This window comes from Heterodontus francisci, chromosome 23 (assembly GCF_036365525.1).
Source record: "Heterodontus francisci isolate sHetFra1 chromosome 23, sHetFra1.hap1, whole genome shotgun sequence".
NCBI lineage: Eukaryota > Metazoa > Chordata > Chondrichthyes > Heterodontiformes > Heterodontidae > Heterodontus > Heterodontus francisci.
Genome location: NC_090393.1, coordinates 33,004,462 through 33,026,649, shown reverse-complemented (window position 1 = coordinate 33,026,649; position 22,188 = coordinate 33,004,462). Strand labels below are relative to the sequence as shown.

General features: G+C 41.7%; 1 protein-coding gene across 1 annotated transcript in view; it reads right to left on the bottom strand.

Annotated features, from left to right (window-relative positions):
- Window positions 1–1,577: 1,577 nt before the first annotated feature.
- Window positions 1,578–22,188, bottom strand: part of LOC137382917 (leucine-rich repeat-containing protein 43-like) — a 78,862-nt gene continuing 58,251 nt past the window's right edge. The window contains exons 8-13 of the mRNA XM_068055495.1: window positions 17,570–17,696; window positions 15,205–15,344; window positions 14,505–14,585; window positions 13,792–14,070; window positions 9,932–10,028; window positions 1,578–1,807 (exon numbers count right to left, since the gene is read on the bottom strand). Coding sequence (XP_067911596.1) covers window positions 1,641–1,807; window positions 9,932–10,028; window positions 13,792–14,070; window positions 14,505–14,585; window positions 15,205–15,344; window positions 17,570–17,696 — 891 coding nt within the window. The 3' untranslated portion in view covers window positions 1,578–1,640. The remainder of the gene's footprint in view (window positions 1,808–9,931; window positions 10,029–13,791; window positions 14,071–14,504; window positions 14,586–15,204; window positions 15,345–17,569; window positions 17,697–22,188) is intronic.

Genomic DNA, 22,188 nt, shown 5'->3' with positions numbered 1-22,188 from the left:
GCTGTGTTGAATTTTGCATTGCAAACCGCGCCCCCCCACCCACAATTTTAATAGGTTACTGGAACCTGAAAAGCTTTCCCAGAGAGCAAGTGGGAGGCAAGTCAGCAGCAGCTCTTTAAAAGGAAATTGTGGTGGTGGCAGAAAGTATATCAACATTTTCACAGCGGTACAGTGGAGATACGCAAGCGTAACATTTGTTGTATATTTCTTGAGTTTAAGCAGCTGAATATTTCAATATTTATCTTACTTACACAATGACAGTAGTTGTCATCATGCCCTTGACCTTCTGTAGCATCTTACTCATCTATACAGTACTAAGATCTACCTGTTTGTAGGTAATTTGATCTGCCATAGATCATAATGGATACCAGAAAAAAAACTTTCATCTTGAACACACAGCAACTGGAGAGTGGAAATGGACAGACTCAGGGTTTGGTAAATAGTCTGTCAATGCCACATATTTGCTGGCAAATAGTATATAGGTTGCACAAGGCTCACCTCAGCCAAGGAATGCCCCTGAAGCACTTTCAATTCTCAATGATGACAATGGATTTGGATTTGTTCAGAGATTTGTACAATAATCAGTTCTTAAGAGTTGAAAGTACTATTTGTATACATCAAAATTACTTTCATGCCTGTAAATTCAGTGCAAGTATAAATACCCTTTGTTTTCCAGATTCCAAAGATAACTCGGCTAAGGAAAGCAAACTACATAGGGCTGTTAAGAAGGCATATGGTGTGTTAGCTTTTATTAGTAGGGGGATCGAGTTTCGGAGCCACGAGGTCATGCTGCAGCTGTACAAAACTCTGGTGAGACCGCACCTGGAGTATTGCGTGCAGTTCTGGTCACCGCATTATAGGAAGGATGTGGAAGCTATGGAAAGGGTGCAGAGGAGATTTACTAGGATGTTGCCTGGTATGGAGGGAAGGTCTTACGAGGAAAGGCTGAGGGACTTGAGGTTGTTTTCGTTGGAGAGAAGGAGGAGGAGAGGTGACTTAATAGAGACATATAAGATAATCAGAGGGTTAGATAGGGTGGATAGTGAGAGTCTTTTTCCTCGGATGGTGATGGCAAACACGAGGGGACATAGCTTTAAGTTGAGGGGTGATAGATATAGGACAGATGTCAGAGGTAGTTTCTTTACTCAGCGAGTAGTAGGGGCGTGGAACGCCCTGCCTGCAACAGTAGTAGACTCGCCAACTTTAAGGGCATTTAAGTGGTCATTGGATAGACATATGGATGAAAATGGAATAGTGTAGGGGTCAGATGGTTTCACAGGTCGGCGCAACATCGAGGGCCGAAGGGCCTGTACTGCGCTGTAATGTTCTAATTCTAATTCTAATTCTACATCCTCTATGACAAATATTGGGCAAATCTGGCATTGTAGTTCAGGTTTCCTGAGAGCCCAACATTTGATGATAGTCCATTCCAGAACCTTCTATGATGTCTTGTGTTTTTAACAATGCACCACATGACACAAATGAAAATTTCCACCTGCTGTTGTTTAAATGGCTGAAAACACAAACCTTGAACAACTATGAATCTGAAAAGAAGTAGGGAACGCTATAGGCAGATATCAAGTAATGACCATTATTTTTATTGTTGAATTTCAAAATGTAAATGAATTCCAAGTCACACATTATGCATGCTTGTACCAATGGAATGGGAAGATGATTTTGTATATTTCCTGCTCTGCATCTGATGTTGTCAACCACTGCTGTAGCTGTAACTTAAACTCGACAAAGAGATGCTTCGGCTCGACTTCCTCTGAAACCTCTGCATCAATGTTTTTTCTTTTTGCTTTCACTGGAAAAAAACATCAAAGACACAAATCATGTATTTACAAAGCATGGTGACACCAGACTGTACAATTCATGAGTGCTGCTAGCAGACAATTATCAGTACTTTGAGACATGATTCCAGAAAAACAATCATGTAAATCCCACTACTTCCCCGCCTAATATTGCACTATTAAGGGAATAATTGTAGCCTACTTGTGACAATGTATAGCTTCCAGCTGGTGGGAGACTTGTCAGTTTCTGGAAACTGCCTCTCTGTTGTAAGCACACGTTAAAAGTGTTCGTAAAGAGTCTGAACTGTGACACTAGTGACTATTGACTTTGTTAGAAAATTATAACACTGTGGCAATCAAACACACATTAACTTGTAACAGATTAATAATTTGTACTTCCAATTGTAATGAATTAACTTCTCATGGCAAGAAATGAAAGAATGCACATTTCTTTTGCATTGGAACATTAGACCTTGATGTTGTTCTCTGTGCGTTAAGTTTGTTTCTGTAAGGTCTGTTCTCACCATTCTTGTTTGTCTAGCGTTTTGACACTGCCTTTATTTTCTTGCCAATATTTTCCCTCTTTTTATGTTCAACTGTAATGAGCGGTAATCGTGCACTGAGAGAAGATGGAAATGTATTTTGTAAGAGATCATACCTTCATTAGCTTAGAGGAGAAACGCTGGAAGGAGGAATGAGGAGAGGCAATATAAATGAAATGATGCAATTCTAAAGGAGGTGCAGGAACAAAGAGACCTGGGTGTTCACATACACAAACCTTTGAAGGTGGCAGGACAAGTTGATCAGGCTATTGAAAAAGCTTATGGGATCTTTGGCTTTGTAAATAAAAGTGGCAGACACTGTAAAAGCAAGGAAATTATAGTAAATATTTATAAATCACTGTTAGTGTATTGTATCCAATTCTGGGCACTACATTTTAAGATGGTTGTCAAGGGGAAGGTGCAGAGGAGATTTATTAGATTTACTAGAATGGGACCAGGGATGAGGGACTTCAATTATGTGGAGAGACTAAAGAATTTGGGATTGTTCTAAGATTGAGCAGAGCGAGTTAAAGTGGAGATTTGATCGAGGTGTTCAAAATTAGTAGTTATTATGGAGAAATTGTTTACACTGGCAACCAGAGAACACAGATTTAAGGTAATTGACAAAAGAACCAGAGGGGAGGTGAAGAGAAATGTTTTTATGCAGTGATGATCTGAAATGCACTGCCTGAAAAGTTTGTGGAAGCAAATTTAATAGTAAATTGAAATAGGGAATTGGCTTAAAAAGGAAGTGAATGAGAGTAATTGTATAGCTCTTTCAGTAAGCTGGCAGAAGTACAATGGTCAGAATAGCCTCTGTACTGTATGAAGATATGATTTGCCTGCTATATTGGATGCTTTAAAACCCACTTTATGCCTGATAAATGGGTGCAGAGCAATCTAATTTCTAGGCCTAGAACTTTAAAAATCACCTCTAAAATAATATTACTTTATAGCATATTGGTAGACCTCCCATGTGATCGATCATCACAGTGCAGTTTCTGATCCTTTTGTGGTCCAATTGGCAGCCCAATGCAACAGAGGTTAACCCATCCTTAGTACAGAAAATTTACTGAAGTTGTATAACATATGATTAGTATGAGGCAAAAATTTTACATGCATTAATACTGGAAGATACCAGCTTCACAGATGAAATATTGTAATATTTACCAAAAACACTAGAAAAATTGTTTATGATTTGTGTACAATATACATTTTTTCCCTTTTTCCACGGTGGATTAGCAGCACTTGTTTATAATGTAAGTATTTTATTTGTTTACTTTTTTCTCCCCAAAACCTTATATGATTATAAAAGAGATGTTACTTCCTGTGGTGGATTTATAGCTTTTTTTGAAACTGACATTGGTGTAGCTCTGTCCCGGGGAGGTTTCTACCTCATCAAGTCTCCACTGATCAGGACCTTGAAACACATCAGAAATGATCACTTATTAGCGACTGGCCCTGACGAGCTGAATATCTCCAGGCACAATGTCTGAGCTCAGCCTTAGAACAACTCATAAACATCCCTTTCTGGTTCTAATGGGATATAGATAGATTAAGTGAATGGGCAAAAATTTGGTAGATGAAGTATAATGTAGGAAAATGTGAGGTTGTCCATTTTGGTGGAAAGAATAGAAAAGCAGAATATTATTTAAATGGAGAAAGGCTGCAGAATGCTTTTTCACTCCTCTTCACAACCTGCTTTCCCACCTATCTTTGTATCGTCAACAAATCTGGCTACAATACACTCAGTCCCTTCATCCAAGTCATTAATATTGTAAATCGTTACAATATTAGATCCCTGTGGCATCTCAATAGTTACAGTTTGCCAACCTGAAAATGACCCATTTATTCTGACTCTCTGTTTCCTGTTAGTTACCCAATCCTCTATCCAAGCTAACATATTATCCCCAACACCATGAACTCTTATCTTGTGCAGTGACCTTTTATGTGGCACCTTATTGAATGCCTTTTGGAAGTCCAACTACACTACATCTACGGGTTCTCCTATATCCATCCTGCTTGATACATCCTCACAGAATTCTAATAAATTTGTCAAACGCGATGTTCCTTTTACAAAACCATGTGTCTCTGCTTGATTGTATTATGATTTTCTAAATGTCCTACTACTACTTCCTTAATAATAGATTCCAGCGTTTTGCCAATGACAGATGTTAGGCTAACTGGCCTATAGTTTCCTGCTTTCTGTCTCCCTCCTTTCTTGGATAGAGGTGTTACATTTGTGGTTTTCCAATCTGCAGGGACCTTTCCAAAATCTAGGGAGCTTTGGAAATTACAACCAATGCATCTATTATCTCGGCAGCCACTTCTTTTAAGACCCTAGGATGCAGGCCATCAGGTCCAGGTGATTTGTCAGCCTTTAGTCCCATTAGTTTTCCGAGTACTTTTTCCTCTAGTGATAGTGATTGTTTTCAGTTCCTCCCTCCCCTTTGCCTCTTGATTTTCTATTATTCTTGGGATTTTTTGTGTGTTTTCTTTCATGAAGACAGATACAAAGTATGTGTTCAAAGTCTCTGCATTTCCTTGTTTCCCATTAGCATTTGTTGCATTCAGGTCCCTGTACGATTTGAGTAGACATAGAGGGAAATTTCTAGCTTACAAACAATGAAATGACGTAGGAAGACTAGCTGGCCCATCAAGACTACCCCACACCAAAATAGCTGGACCATCACGGCTAAACACTTCCCTCTCCCTAACTCGCATCTAAATCTACTAGGAGTGGCAAAAAAACATAAAAATTCTGGGTCAATGTGGGGAAAAAACTAAGTAAACTTCCTCTGCTGCCCTGGCATTCAAAAACCTGCCCAGGAGATTACATGGACCACAAGTTACCTATAAAGAAACCTCCTTCTACATGACGCAGTCAGGAACTGATCGAGCTCCCTCTTGAAGCCGCTGAGAAAGTCAGCACCCATGACAGCAGCTGACACTGTATTCCAGAGGCTCTACATTCTCTGGGAAACGAACCACCTAACATCCTGTCTATTCCTACGCGTATGTAGTTTGATATACTTTTTTTTAGTTAAGCTCATAGATGGTTTTCTCTCTGCAATGTTACTTGTCTGGTAATGTCAGTTGGCAAGTAATGGGGCAAAGGCTTGCTTTTGAAAATCAATCAACATTACTTCTACAGACATTATAGCTTGTTTGAAATTATCTTCATTTGATGGGAAAATATTGCATTAATAATGCTACACTGTTTAATGTCTTCATAATGGTTTTGACATGAACCAAAGTTTCTCGAGATAGCCAACTCTCTATTCACTCCCATCAAACAGAACACCAGCACTTTGGGATCATGGGAATACTTCATTCAAGGAACACAAGCTATTAAGTTGACTAATATAGACTGTAACAGCAGATTAATATGCCAGGGTGTTTTAATTCATTACTGTGGAAGATTTAGAATTTGTACTTAGATGGCCAGTATATATGGAGAAAAAGTGTGCACAATGCCAAGTAACGTCTAGACTAGATACAATAAATATTGGTTCTATGCATTTTCATTTTTAATATTTGCATTTGAAACATTGGATTATCAAAACTAAGATAATTTGAGTATAAGTTAGTCTCTCAACCACTCAGTAATGAGAATTAAGTAAGTTTCAGTAAGAACAGAGAAGACGGTAAAAGAGTGTGGCATTGTTAATCAAGGAGAGTATTACAGCGACAGAAAGGCCGTTTGAGGACTCGTCTACTGAGGTAGTATGGGCCGAGGTTAGAAACAGGAGAGGTGAGGTCACCCTGTTGGGAGTCTTTTATAGACCTCCAAATAGTTCCAGAGATGTAGAGGAAAGGATAGCAAAGATGATTCTCGACAGGGGCGAGAGTACCAGGGTAGTTGTTATGGGGGACTTTAACTTTCCAAATATCGACTGGAAATACTATAGTTCGAGTACTTTAGATGGGTCAGTGTGTGCAGGAGGGTTTTCTGACACAGTATGTAGACAGGCCAACCAGGGGCGATGCCACATTGGATTTGGTACTGGGTAATGAACCCGGCCAGGTGTTAGATTTAGATGTAGGTGAGCACTTTGGTGATAGTGATCAGAATTCGGTTAGGTTTACCTTAGCGATGGGCAGGGACAGGTATATACCGCAGGGCAAAAATTATAGCTGGGGGAAAGGAAATTATGATGCGATTAGGCAAGATTTAGGATGCGTAGGATGGAGAAGGAAACTGCAGAGGATGGGAACAATCGAAATGTGGAGCTTATTCAAGGAGCAGCTACTGCGTGTCCTTGATAAGTATGTACCTGTGAGGCAGGGAGGAAGTTGTCGAGTGAGGGAGCCGTGGTTTATTAAAGAAGTTGAAGCGCTTGTCAAGAGGAAGAAGAAGGCTTATGTTAGGATGAGACGTGAAGGCTCAGTTAGGGCGCTTGAGAGTTACAAGCTAGCCAGGAAGGATCTAAAGGGAGAGCTAAGAAGAGCAAGGAGAGGACACGAGAAGTCATTGGCGGATAGGATCAGGGAAAACCCTAAGGCTTTCTATAGGTATATCAGGAATAAAAGAATGACTAGAGTTAGATTAGGGCCAATCAAGGATAGTAGTGGGAAGTTGTGTGTGGAATCAGAGGCGGTAGGGGAAGTGTTAAATGAATATTTTGCGTCAGTATTTACAGTAGAGAAAGAAAATGTTGTCGAGGAGAATACTGAGATTCAGGCTACTAGGCTAGATGGGATTGAGGTTCACAAGGAGGAGGTGTTATCAATTTTGGCAAGTGTGAAAATAGATAAGTCCCCTGGGCCAGATGGGATTCATCCTAGGATTCTCTGGGAAGCTAGGGAGGAGATTGCAGAGCCTTTGTCCTTGATCTTTATGTCGTCATTGTCGACAGGAATAGTGCCGGAAGACTGGAGGATAGCAAATGTTGTCCCCTTGTTCAAGAAGGGGAGTAGAGACAGCCCTGGTAATTATAGACCTGTGAGCCTTACTTCGGTTCTGGGTAAAATGTTGGAAAAGGTTATAAGAGACAGGATTTATAATCATCTTGAAAAGAATAAGTTCATTAGCGATAGTCAGCACGGTTTTGTGACGGGTAGGTCGTGCCTCACAAACCTTATTGAGTTTTTCGAGAAGGTGACCAAACAGGTGGATGAGGGTAAAGCAGTGGATGTGGTGTATATGGATTTCAGTAAGGCATTTGATAAGGTTCCCCACGGTAGGCCATTGCAGAAAATACGGAAGTATGGGGTTGAAGGTGATTTAGAGCTTTGGATCAGAAATTGGCTAGCTGAAAGAAGACAGAGGGTGGTGGTTGATGGCAAATGTTCATCCTGGAGTTTAGTTACTAGTGGTGTACCGCAAGGATCTGTTTTGGGGCCACTGCTGTTTGTCATTTTTATAAATGGCCTGGAAGAGGGTGTAGAAGGATGGGTTAGTAAATTTGCGGATGACACTAAGGTCGGTGGAGTTGTGGATAGTGCCGAAGGATGTTGTAGGGTACAGAGGGACATAGATAGGCTGCAGAGCTGGGCTGAGAGATGGCAAATGGAGTTTAATGCGGAAAAGTGCGAGGTGATTCACTTTGGAAGGAGTAACAGGAATGCAGAGTACTGGGCTAATGGGAAGATTCTTGGTAGTGTAGATGAACAGAGAGATCTTGGTGTCCAGGTGCATAAATCCCTGAAGGTTGCTACCCAGGTTAATAGGGCTGTTAAGAAGGCATATGGTGTGTTAGCTTTTATTAGTAGGGGGATCGAGTTTCGGAGCCATGAGGTCATGCTGCAGCTGTACAAAACTCTGGTGAGACCGCACCTGGAGTATTGCGTGCAGTTCTGGTCACCGCATTATAGGAAGGATGTGGAAGCTATGGAAAGGGTGCAGAGGAGATTTACTAGGATGTTGCCTGGTATGGAGGGAAGGTCTTGCGAGGAAAGGCTGAGGGACTTGAGGTTGTTTTCGTTGGAGAGAAGGAGGAGGAGAGGTGACTTAATAGAGACATATAAGATAATCAGAGGGTTAGATAGGGTGGATAGTGAGAGTCTTTTTCCTCGGATGGTGATGGCAAACATGAGGGGACATAGCTTTAAGTTGAGGGGTGATAGATATAGGACAGATGTCAGAGGTAGTTTCTTTACTCAGAGAGTAGTAGGGGCGTGGAACGCCCTGCCTGCAACAGTAGTAGACTCGCCAACTTTAAGGGCATTTAAGTGGTCATTGGATAGACATATGGATGAAAATGGAATAGTGTAGGTCAGATGGTTTCACAGGTCGGCGCAACATCGAGGGCCGAAGGGCCTGTACTGCGCTGTAATGTTCTAATCTAATGTTCTAATGGATCCTGTGTTTTGGCTTAACTCATAATTCCTAGTGGACTTTGTCCACAAGATCCATTGATATGGTCAATGGCACTCACTTTCAGTCATAATGTGGGAGCTTCCCAGAAGTACATTACACAACAGCTACAACATGACTTTCTACATGAACAACCCCATCATGGAATTCCGTGGTAGACTATTTTTTTTGTCCTCGTTCAATAACCGGGTAGATCTAATTCTTGAAAACCTTTGTTTTTTTTTAAGTTAAGACAAATCATCAACATGCTTACAGCCAGGGTCGTCTGGGCAGGGTACTACAGCTATTTTTCCAAGTCTGTACTTGCAATGTTAAAAGAAAACAAGTTCATAAATTATATTTTAAGCATGTGTTATGTATGAAATGAGACATTAGTATTCCTTTAGAGGCTAATTTTAACTAACATGACTTACTCAAATTATCCAGTGAATTTCATACCATTTTGGCAGCCACTATAACTGAAATATGAATGGACCTTACATTCTACTTCTGGGTTTCCTTGGGGCAGAGAAGGCAGCCTCTAATTTGTGTTATTGAATTTCATACTCTAAAGTCAGTTTAAATACAATTGCCTTAGAAATGTAATTCACAAAAATTTCTAGACTTAAAACCAGTCTGGAAAAATAAAACGTGTTCCCACATTTAAAATTTTTTAAAAAATCATAGCAGTGAAAAGTTTGGTTTAAAAATGTCACACTTAAGTTTTAATACATAATACGTACTTATATTGGGGTTTTCACATAAGCGGACATAACAAGTGGCACCAAGACTGCCAAAGCTAAACAGTACAGTCCAGCCCGACCTGACCAGAGCCCGAATGCTGGACACAGAATATGGACACATAGTTGGGTTTGGTCGGGTTCGGGTCAGGTAGCCAGGCTATATTTCCTGTATCGCTACCGTGCACTATTGTCTTGTCCTTTCTTGTTAACTTTCTAAATCTCCCCTCATGCTCTCATGGGATGCCATTTCTTCTTTGTTCTGTACAGCCACCCTATTTTGCAGTTTCTCTTTCTTTACTGTGTTAATTGCTTTATTCATTTTGTGTCTTTTTCAAAGTCAATGTCAGATGTTGTAGCAAATGTCAAAGGTCAATGCCGATTGTGATTTCTGTGCATGTTAGCATCATTTTCAATTAATCATTATTTTAACAGAATTATTGCAAAGTCAATAATATGGTCAGTATTCATTGTAATTGATTAACCTCTGGGTACAAAATGTCAGACCAAGTGAAGCATAGTATGTTGGTACACAAATTTCTAAGACTACTTACTTACTGTCATATTTTGATTTACTTTTTGTACTTGTCCCTGAGCCTTTCTGAGATTTTGAATTGTCACCTTTTTTCTTTGCACTTTTTCCTTTATTAGTCTCCTAAAGAGGAATTATGGACACATACAGCTTCTTAAAACCAACTGAGATTAATTTCAAGCCACAGTGATATTCTATTTGTTGCCTACAACGATATGTTACTAAAGCTACTTAAAAGCAATATTGGTTCTGTCACATTGCCAAGGGTGAATATGACCTACTCATAACATATTTCTCTAGATAGGTTGGCAAAAAATAAAGCACAAGGAATTAGAGGGAATTGGTTTGGAGGTAGGGAACAGACGGTAGAGATAAAGGGAATGTTCTATGATTAGCGGGATGTGAAAAGTAATGTACCCCAGGGATCTGTATCAGGGAGCCTCAGCATTTCATCATATGTATGAATGACAGATGAAGGAATAGAGAGTTGCAGAAGACACTAAGTTAGGAGGTACAGTAAGTTAGATCATGGCTGATCTGTACCTCAAAGCCATTTAACCACCTTTGAGCTGTATCTTTTGTTACCCTTGGCTAATAAAAATGTCAGTTGTGTAGATGGGAGTATGAAGTTACAGATGGTCTTCGACAGATTTAGTAAGTGAGAAAAACTGTGGCACATGGAGCTCAATGTGGGAAAGTGTAAGCCCATCTACTTCGAATCCAAGAAAGACAAATTGGAATATTCTTCTAATGACCAGAGACTAGGAACTGTGAAGGAGCAAGGGGGTCCTCACAAATCACTATTGCACAGTTACAAAAAGTAATTGAGAAGGCTAATGAAATGTTGATCATTATCATGATCAGTGGCTGCAATACTAAGGGGAAGAATTATTCTTCAGTTGTACGGACCCTATCTGGAGTACTGCATACAGTTTTGGGCACCAAACCTCTGGAAAGATATATTGGTCGTGGAATGGGTACAGCACAAATTCACCAGAATTATATCAGGGCTTAAAGGATTAAATTAGCAGAACAGAACAGTATAAACTTGGCTTGGATTTCCTCAAGTTTAGAAAGTTGAGGGTGATCTAATTGATGTGTTTAAAATGATAAAGGATAGAAACAGGAACTATTACCTTTAGTAACGGAATCCACAACATCAGGCAGAAGCTTAAAATTAGAGCTAAGCCGTTCAGGAGTGAAATCAGGAAGCACCTTTCCACACAAAGGGTAGTGGAACTCTGGAACTCCCTCCTGCAAAAGGCTGTGGATGCCAGGTCAATTGAAATTTTCCAGACTGAGATCGACAGATTTTTACTAGGTTAGGGTATCAAATTTGCCAACGATACAAAGATAGGTAGCATTGTAAGGAGTTTAGATGGAAGCATAAAATTACAGAGTTATCAATAGATTAAGTGACTGGCAAAACTGAGGCAAATGGATTTCAATACAGGCAAGTGTGAGGTGATCCACTTTGGCTCTAACAAGGATCGATCAAAGGATAGAGTGCTTTCTACATGGTGAAAGGCTAGAAACAATGAAGGCCCAAAGAGACTGAAGAGCCCGTGTGCGTAGATTGTTAAAATGTCATGGACAGCTACAGAAAATAATCAAAGAGGCGAACAGAATGCTGGGCTTTATTTCTAGTGGACTAGCAAACAAGGGGGTAGAAGTCATGCTTCAGCTAAACAATACCCTGGTTAGACCACACCTGGGGTACAGTGAGCAGTTCTGGGCACCACACCTTAGGAAGGATATATTGGCTTTGGAGGTAGTGCAGCATAGATTTACTCAAATGTTACCTGGACTCCAAGGGTTAAATTACAAGGAGAGATTACATAAACTAGGGATCTATTCCCTACAATTTAGAACGTTAAGGGGTGCTTTGACTGAAATTTTCAAGATATTAAGGGGAATAGATAGAGAAAAATTATTTCCATTGGTTGGGGAATCAAGGATTAGTTGGCGCAATGGTTAGCACCGCAGCCTCACAGCTCCAGGGACCCGGGTTCAATTCTGGGTACTGCCTGTGCGGAGTTTGCAAGTTCTCCCTGTGACCACATGGGTTTTCGCCGGGTGCTCCGGTTTCCTCCCACAGCCAAAGACTTGCAGGTGATAGGTAAATTGGCCGTTGTAAATTGCTCCTAGTGTAAGTAGGTGATAGGGAATATGGGATTACTGTAGGGTTAGTATAAATGGGTGGTTGTTGGTCGGCACAGACTCGGTGGGCCAAAGGGCCTGTTTCAGTGCTGTATCTCTAAAAAAAAAATAAAAAAATAGTCTAAAAATTAGAGCCAGATCTTTCAGGAGTGAATATCGAAAACACTTCTACACAAAAAGGGTGGTAGAAGTTTGGAATCTTCTTTCGCAAATGGCAGTTGATGTTAGATCAGATGTTAATTTTAAATCTGAGCTTGATAGATTTTTGTTAGTCAAAGGTATTACGGGTTATGAGACAAAAGCAGGTATATGGAGTTAGGTCACAGATTCATGATCTTATTGAATGGCGGAACAGGCTCAAGGAGTTAAATGGCCTCCTCCTGTTCCTATGTTTCTTATGATGTTAAATGGAGTTGAGGTACCCATCAACCGTGACCCAATAGAATGGTAGAATAGGCTCAATGGGCTGAATGGCCTACTCTTGTTTCTGTGTTCCAATGATTGAACCATTAACTTCTTTTAACAAGCACAAAGTCTAAACCTTCCAGTTTGATTGGTGTTGGAAGTGTGATGGGCAGGAGTTTTGCCCATTTAACTAAACTAATACTGACCCTGGCATATTTTCAAGGCATGCCCCCAGTGGTATTTCCACCTACAATTGGGAGCTTGCTACTAGGACAGGAAATGGTGTGCTGCTATAGGATTTGTGTAGCTTAAACAGCAACAGGAACTGTTTATCTGTTGATATACAGGATTGAGAATCGTGGTATAATGTCTGAGTGATCTGTTTCAGGTTGCAGAGCTTACAAGTTTTCAGAGGTGTCAGCGGATTGTTGCTAATCAAGTACATATCAGCAGGGAAGTCCTAGTTGGGGTGGAGGGCAGATGTCATCTGAGATAATTCCACAGACGCAGTGGAAGTAAGTGATCAAGGCAGTAAGTATCACCTTCAACACCCTGCACGGCAAATAAGTGCTGCAAGAAGTTTGATGATCTTATTAGGTCAGTTAAGTTAGGAGGAAGATGTTATGCATGCCAAGAATACAATGGTGGGTTCCTTCTGGTAACAAGAATCCTGCCAGGAGCCCATGACACACATCAGATGACCCTGGCCTAGGGAAATGGGTCAAGGTGGATTCAGAGTTGTGGGCAGAAGTTCTGCCTCACTGGAACGTTGCCTTGAAATAGGGAATCCAGCCCATTGATTCTATTGACAATGAAATGAATAAGCAATCATATAAATTAATTGTAACATTAATATTATGCTCATCAAACTTCAACAAACCTCGGAGTTACCATCATGCTATTATACCTCCATCAGTATTCCCCTCTATATGCTGTATTTCTAATATCTTTGGTACAGCAGACAGAATGATGAAACCATATCTTGTAGTGATTCTCTAATCTACAGGACAACAAATGTACTTATTCAAGCCACATCAGTTTTCTAATGGCTAGGCCTTTAGCACAGTCCATTTATGAAAACCCCATCTCTGCCTTTACAGTTAGGCAATTGATTACAATTAAAACACATTTCATAATAAATAATTATCAGTGCATTTAACAAAATAGTTCTATTGCCTTGTGCTTCTATTCTTTTCTGTTAAGAAAGATTCATGTTAATGAGTGAATCTAATATTGGCTCAGAGTTTTAACTGTGTAGACATGCTTATAAGAGTAATATGCCATTTAGCTCTTATTTTAGACATACATATTTGTCTATTACCTTGATGTCTGGAGTTGGTGATTTTGCTTTTTGGTCAATTTGGGGAACTCCTAAATCACAAACCATCTCAAAGAAGTGATTTCCTGTTACAATAGAGTACAGATCTATATGGTAACTTCCTAGTATTTTCTGAATGGGTGGATCACTTTGAATTGAAACAGGTGGCTTCTTTTTATCCTTGGCGCTTCCTTTGTCCTTTTTATCCTTGGCGCTTCCTTTGTCCTTTTTATCCTTGGCGCTGCCTTGGTCCTTTTTATCCTTGGCGCTGCCTTTTCCTCCCTAATTCCTCCTCAAAAAATATACATTATAGCCAAATCAACACTTGCAAAAACCAAAAAGCAACAAACATTTTTACACGACTGTTTAATAACTGACTATTTTAGGTTGGCACAAAAACTGATGAACTGATTCCAGTGAGTCTACGGCTGACATCACTGATCACATCCAAGGGTCTTTACTCAACTTGAAATATTGGGTCCCCATAATTATGCTGTGTGGGAAAAAAATGAGCAAAGTGCATAATAGGGAAATACTTTGCATCATAATTATTTTACCCCAGATTAGCCATTGCCATTGGAGGTACTTTTTTTCTTTTCTTGGGTCTCCCTGGGTCAAACTTATCTGGTTGAAGGGTTGGATGACCTGCTCTAAGAGGGAACCCCCTAATTTTCTCTGCAGTGTATGACAGAGCTGTGCCTATGGATTGCTACCACCTTTGCAGAATCTTGACCTTTCCTTTTCATGGAATCTTCTGTAATTTTGTTATCCTCTGTCTCGATTGGCCATGAAAGGATCTATTGAAACAAGCAAGATTGTAATCTCAAAATAAAATGATCACTTAACAAATGTACAGTCTGAGGAGTTAGATCATACCAACAAGTAAACAATATTTAAAGAATAAAATGCAAAAGTTACAAAATCTACAAGATTTTAATGATCTACAAAAGTATATTGTGTTCATAAGTACAGTTGTTGCCTGATCTAGAGAAGCCTTTCAGCTCCATTCATAAAAAACAAAATAGGAATCTTAAATGATCTTTGCTGCAAGTGGAAATGTGAGATTCTCCTATGTTCTTTCTGTTCGAGCTTTCTACCTACAACTTTCTATAAGGCATAAGGGGATGAATATTCTCAACCCCATTGGTGGATTCTGAGTATAAGTCTTCAGATCTGGGTCATCGGATATTCATCAGAAAAGAGTCATAATTGTCTGATTATTGAGTTTTTGATTCCGGTACATTAAAAGATTTATAATATCCATGGTAGCTTCAAATCAGCAATAAAACCTGAGGAAAACTCAGGCCATTGATTATGCTTGCAGAACTCAAAATAAAATGTAAAACAATGTTTCAAAAAGCATCAAATTAGTGAGTATAACAGAATTAGCAACTAATAACCATAAACAAAGCCGACCTTTTCTTCGATTACAGCCACTGTCAGACCATCTTGTAGCAATTTCTTTAGTGCGTACAATTCTTTCACCAGGTATGTCTTGGTATAGTTATACATAATAGGATCTCCCCATGGTTTCTGAGGTGTCTTGTAATTAAGCACTGAAGGGGAAAAAAATTAAAATGTTTTATTTTGTAGCTTATTATCCTTTCCATGCAAACTTGTTTCCCATAGTTATGCATGTTTTTATGACCCTTTTGTCTCTACCATTTCCCAATAATTCCTGAAATTCATGAGCATCATTGTCTTTAACTTAATGGCCGGAATTTTATGCCACTCCAGTGAGCGGGATGGTGGCGGGGGTGGGTGGCATAAAAAAGAGCGGGAAACTCTGGGAGGCTTTCCTGACATGCTTCCGCCTCCGCCGGCCCTTATGGAGGGCGGGGTGGGGGGGAGGGGTGGGGGGTGGTGGTGGAGGGCGAGAAATGGCATGCCCGCCCCAGACCAATTAAGGCCCTTAAAGCGACCACTTAACAGCCACTTAAGGCCCTTCGCCCACCTACACGCAGATTTTACGCGTGGCAAGCAGGCATTCTGGAGCCGGAAGAAGCCGCCTAACAAAACCAGGCAGCTTCTTAGCGTCCCAGGGTGGCCCTCATGATCGGGCCACCTGTGCCCGATGGAGGGCCGTCCCTGATACCCCAACACCCCTACACTCAACACATCCCCCTTCCCCCCAAACGGCCACCCTTGCCTCACCAGGGCCCAACTGATTACCCCCGGCGAGGCAACCAAAACTTACCTTTCTTCCTGCTTCCCAAGCATCTAGTCTTCATGCTGGGCTGTAGTCCCAGCAGTGGCCACCGTTCCTGGTGGCGCTGCTGGGACTAAGAGCTGCCGGCCCGCTGATTGGCCGGCAGCTCAATGAGGCGGGACTTCCTCCCTCAAGCGGGTGGAAGTCCCGCCTCGGGAAAATACGGAATAGATCCCCAGGTGAGTGGAAGTGGGTGCACCACCGACTTTTATGTCAGAGGCTGGCTCCCGTCCGCCCACCGTAAAATTCCGGCCAATATGTGGTATAAAGTCAGTCACATTATATACACCACATGGTAAGGGTAGTAAATGACCTAATACCATGGTATTTTATTTCTATTAAAACTCTACATTCCTGACTGTTTTACACATATTATTTTCTTGTGACAATATCCCTCTTTCAGTCATGTTCTGCAAACCCACAGATCAATAATTGACAACTCTAATAGAAGAGTAGAAATAGAAGAGTTGGGCATCAGAAATTGGTAGAACTGGCAGCAGATCAACATCGTTAAAGGTGCATGAGGAAGGGAAAGTTATGAGCTGAAATATTAAAACCTATGAACAGAAAATAAAGGAGAACCACAAATGTGAAACAGGATCACTGTCAGCTCTTCTGGATTGAATTCTAACCCAGTGACACCCTTATCCAGCTGCCAGCAATGTGCTGAGTGGTAATATTCTTGCCTTTAAGGTAAAAGGTAAAGCTCCACTCCAAAGTCTTGAGCATATAATCTGGGCTGATGCTTTCAGTGCATTAATAAGGAAGTGTTGCATTGTCAGAGGGACAGTCTTTTGGATGAGAAGTTAAACCGTCTCAGGTAGGTGTAAACAGTTCCCACAGCACTATTTGAAGAAGAGCAAGGGAGCTCTCCTGGTGTCCTGGACCACATTTATTTCCCAACCATCACTACCACATCTCATTCCTGATTGAGTGGCCTCTGCTGTATGCAAAATGGCAGCTGTGCTTCTCTACTTTACAAGTGACTACAACTCATAGGTGCTTCATTGGTTGTGAAACATTTTGGAACACCTTGAGGGTGTGAAAAGCAGTATATGAATCCAAGATCTTTCTTTCTTACTCAAAACAAATATATCTTTTAAAGCAGCAATGCTTTCATGACAGATTCTTGTGTTTGGTAAACCTTTTTTGTTGCTTACGGCATATTACATAATTCACACCCAAGTGCCTCATTTCACCATTCACATGTTAGACACTTTTATATTAGAGTTGTGGTCTGGAAGGAGGTACTTCAAAACGTTGCTTTGTTTTGCTCTCATTTAATTTTGTTTCACAATCATAACCAAGATCTGTACATTTGCAGATAAGTACAGATTCAATGGCAGCTTGTGAGAGTCTCAAATATTTATACAATTAAGTCTAAAAAGTTCCACAACAGAGAGTAACAGCAATGTGTCAATTGTGACACAAATGATACGCAACTCTTCCAGCTTTTCAAAGACAGGAATCCCTAAATAAATTCAAGGAAGAATAATTAAATAGGATGATTGCAAAACTTTTATTAAATGTTTTCAGAACTTATACATTGTAATTTAACGAGATTCATTTTACCTTGACAAGTGTCAATGAGCAGAGTGTCAGCAGCATAGTCAAGAATCACAGCAGAGGATGCTTGTGGTGAAAATGTGTCATTTTTAATTGAAATGGCACCAGAGGATTTTTCACTTTGCGTGACTACCTATGGAAAAAGTTTTTTTAGAAAAAAATTGATGTTAGTGAAAAAATTGAAGCGAGAAGCTGACAATCAACATTCATTTTAACAAACAATTACAATTATCATTCACATTCTTTTGTCTGGATCATAGTTCTTTAGTGCTGCCTTTTAAAAGGGATACATACTTACTCGGAGACTTCCTCTTTAAAATGACATCACTTAAGCATGTCTTAATTGCAAAATAGAAAGCTTTCTTTCTTTCTTTGGCCTCCTGTCTCGAGAGACAATGAGTAAGTGCCTGGAGGTGGTCAGTGCTTTGTGAAGCAGCGCTTGGAGTGGCTATAAAGGCCAATTCTAGAGTGACAGACTCTTCCACAGGTGCTGCAGAGAAAATTGGTTATCGGGGCTGTTACACAGTTGGCTCTCTCCTTGCCCTTCTGTCTTTTTTCCTGCCAACTGCTAAGTCTCTTCGACTCACCACACTTTAGCCCCGCCTTTATGGCTGCCCGCCAGCTCTGGCGATCGCTGGCAACTGACTTCCACGACTTGTGATCAATGTCACAGGACTTCATGTCGCATTTGCAGACGTCTTTAAAGCAGAGACATGGATGGCCGGTGAGTCTGATACCAGTGACTAGCTCGCTGTACAATGCATCCTTGGGGATCCTGCCATAATCCATGGGGCTCACATGGTCAAGCCATCTCAAGCGCCGCTGGCTCAGTAGAAATGGAAAGCTGCTGCCTATTAAAGCATGTAGAAGTGAGAGACCTTGGAGGTGGCAGGACAGGTAGATAAAGTGGTGAAGAAGGCATATGGAATGCTTTCCTTTAATGGCCGAGGTATGGAATACAAAAGCAGGGATGTAATGCTGGAGCTGTAGAAAACGCAGGTTAGACAACAGCTGGAGTATTGTGTACAGTTCTGGTCACCACATTACAGGAAGGACATAATTGCTCTGGAGAGAGTACAGAGGAGATTTACAAGAATATCGCCAGTGCTTGAAAGTTGCAGCTATGAGGAAAGATTGGATCAGCTAGGGTTGTTTTCCTTGGAACAAAGGAGGCTGAGGGGTGACTTAATTGAGGTGTACAAAATTGAGGGGCCTAGATAGAATAGACAGGAAGAACCTGTTTCCTCTAGCAGAGAGGACAATTACCAGGGGACACAGATTTAATGTGATTGGCAGAAGGATTAGAGGTAACATGAGGAAAAACTTTTTCACCCAGAGGGTGGTGGGTGTATGGAATTCACTGCCAGGAACGGTGGTGGAGGCAGAAACCCTCAACTTATTTAAAAGGTACCTGGGCATGCACCTGAAGTGCTGTAACCTGAAAGGCTACGGACCAGATGCATGAATGTGGGATTAGATGGGGCGGCTAGATTTTTTGGCCGGCGCAGGCACAATGGGCTGAATGGCCTCCTACTGTGCTGTAATTTTTCTATGGTTCTTCTACGGTTCTATTTTTAAACCTTCATTTAGTCACAGTTTTAAAGGCTATTAAATTTTGTTTCCACAATCTCAATCAAGATCTTATTATTTACATGTAAGTGGACAGTCGATGACAGCTTGTGGGAGCCTCGAATGTTTTTCATACACTGGAGTCTAAAATGTTCCCGTGTCCACCAACAAGCGTTTTGCAAAACTTCTTTTGTTTTACGAGGAAGAGCTCTGCATCATTTCCATTACAATCACATCACACATAAATGAGATGATGATATGAATCAATAATATTAGTGGAATTTTGTCATATGTTGGAAACAAATAGAATTAGGTCTGACAAACACATTTTAATGAAGGAAGCACCCCTTTTTGTATATCTGTTTTGCCACGTTCTCCCCTTTTAACAAGCCTCATTACAGATTTGAGCAGTACCAAGATATTTCTGCACAGGAAGAGGTGCCGTCTTTCAGATAAGATATTAAACTAAGGACCCTTCAAACTGCTCAGACGGACGTAAAAATATTCCAAGACAACAGCAACAACTTGCATTTATATAGTGCTGTAAACATAATAAAATGTCCCAAGGCGCTTTACAGAAGTGTTCTGGGAAAAATTTTGACACGCAGCCACTTTAGCAGATAATGGGCCAGCCTCAACATCGACTGCAGACCACATGAAGTCTCATGGCATCAGGTCAAACATGGGCAAGGAAACCCCCTGCTGATTAGCACCTACCGCCCTCCCTCAGCTGATGAATCAGTACTCCTCCATGTTGAACACCACTTGGAGGAAGCACTGAGGATGGCAAGGGCACAGAATGAACTCTGGGTGGAGGACTTCAATGTCCATCACCAAGAGTGGCTCGGTAGCACCACTACTTGAGCTGGCCGAGTCCTAAAGGACATAGCTGCTAGACTGGGTCTGCGGCAAGTGGCGAAGGAACCAACAAGAGGGAAAAACATACTTGACCTCATCCTCACCGATCCACCTGCCACAGATGCATCTGTCCATGACAGTATTGGTAGGAATGACCACTGCAAAGTCCCGCCTTCACATTGAGGATACCCTCCATCGTGTTGTGTGGCACTACCACCGTGCCAAATGGGATAGATTTTGAGCAGATCTAGCAATGAAAAACTGGGCATCCACGAGGAGCTGTGGGCCATCAGCAGAATTGTATTCAACCACAATCTATAATCTCATGGCCCGGCATATTCCCCACTCTACCATTACCATCAAGCTGGGAGACCAACCCTGGTTCAATGAAGAGTGCAGAAGGGCATGCCAGGAGCAGCACCAGGATATCTCAAAATGAGGTGTCAACCTGGTGAAACTACAACCCAGGACTACTTGCATGCCAAACTGCGTAAGCAGACAGGGCTAAGCGATCCCATAACCAATGGATCAGATCTAAGCTCTGCAGTCCTCCCACATCCAGTTGTGAATGGTGGTGGACAATTAAACAACTAACTGGAAGAGGTGGCTCCACAAATATCCCCATCCTCAATGATGGGGGAGCCCAGCACATCAGTGCAAAAGATAAGGCTGAAACATTTGCAACAAGTGCCGAGTTGATGATTCATCTCTGCCTCCTCCTGAAGTCCCCAGCATCACAGATGCCGGACTTCAGCCAATTCGATTCACTCCACGTGATATCAAGAAGCAACTGAAGGCACCGGATACTGTAAAAGCTATGGGCCGTGACAATATTCCGGTAATAGTACTGAAGACCTGTGCTCCAGAACTTGCCGTGCCCCTAGCCAAGCTGTTCCAGTACAGCTACAACACTGGCATCTGCCCGGCAATATGGAAAATTGCCCAGGTTTGTCCTGTACACAAAAAGCTGGACAAGTCTAACCCAGACAATTACCGCCCCATCAATCTATTCACAATCATCAGTAAAGTGATGGAAGGGGTTGTCAACAGTGCTATCAAGCGTCACTTGCTCAGCAATAACCTGCTCAGTGATGCTCAGTTTGGGTTCGGCCAGGGCCACTCAGCTCCTGACCTCATTACAGCCGTAGTTCAAACATGGACAAAACAGCTGAACTGAGGTGAGAGTGACTGCCCTTGACATCTAGGCAGCATTTGACCAAGTATGGCATTAAGGAGCCCTAGCAAAACTGAAGTCAATGGGAATCAGGGGGAAAACTCTCCGCTGGTTGGAATCATACCTAGCGCAAAGGAAGATGGTTGTGGTTGTTGGAGGTCAATCATCTCCGCTTCGGAACATCACTGCAGGAGTTCCTCAGTGTAGTGGCCTAGGCCCAACCATCTTCAGTGCTTCATCAATGACCTTCCTTCAATCATAAGGTCAGAAGTGGGGATATTCGCTGATGATTTCACAATGTTCAGCACCATTCGTGACTCCTCAGATACTGAAGCAGTCCATGTTGAAATGCAGTAAGAACTGGACAATATCCAGGTTTGGACTGATAAGTGGCAAGCAACATTCGCATCACACAAGTGCCAGGCAATGACCATCTCCAAAAAGAGAGAATCTAACCATCTCCCCTTCACATTCAAAGGCATTACCATCGCTGAATCCCCCACTATCAACAGCCTGGGGTTCCTATTGACCAGAAACTGAACTGGAGTAGCCATATAAATACCGTGACTACAAGAGCAGGTCAGAGGCTAGGAATCCTGTGGAAAGTAAGTCACCTGCTGACTCCCCAAAGCCTGTCCACCATCTACAAAGCACAAATCAGGAGTGTGATGGAATACTCTCCGCTTGCCTAGATGGGTGCAGCTCCAGCAACATTCAAGAAGCTCGACACCATCCAGGACAAAGCAGCCGGCCTGACTGGCACCCCATCCAACAACATTCACTTCCTTCGCCACCGATGCACAGTGGCAGCAGTGTATACCATCTGCAGATGCACTGCAGCAACGCACCAAGGCTCCTTAGACAGCACCTTCCAAACCCGCGACCTCTACCACCTAGAAGGACAAGGGCAGCAGATGCATTGGAACACCACCACCTGCAAGTTCCCCTCCAAGTCACACACCATCCTGACTTGGAACGATATCGCTGTTCCTTCACTGTTGTGAGGTCAAAATCCTGGAACTCC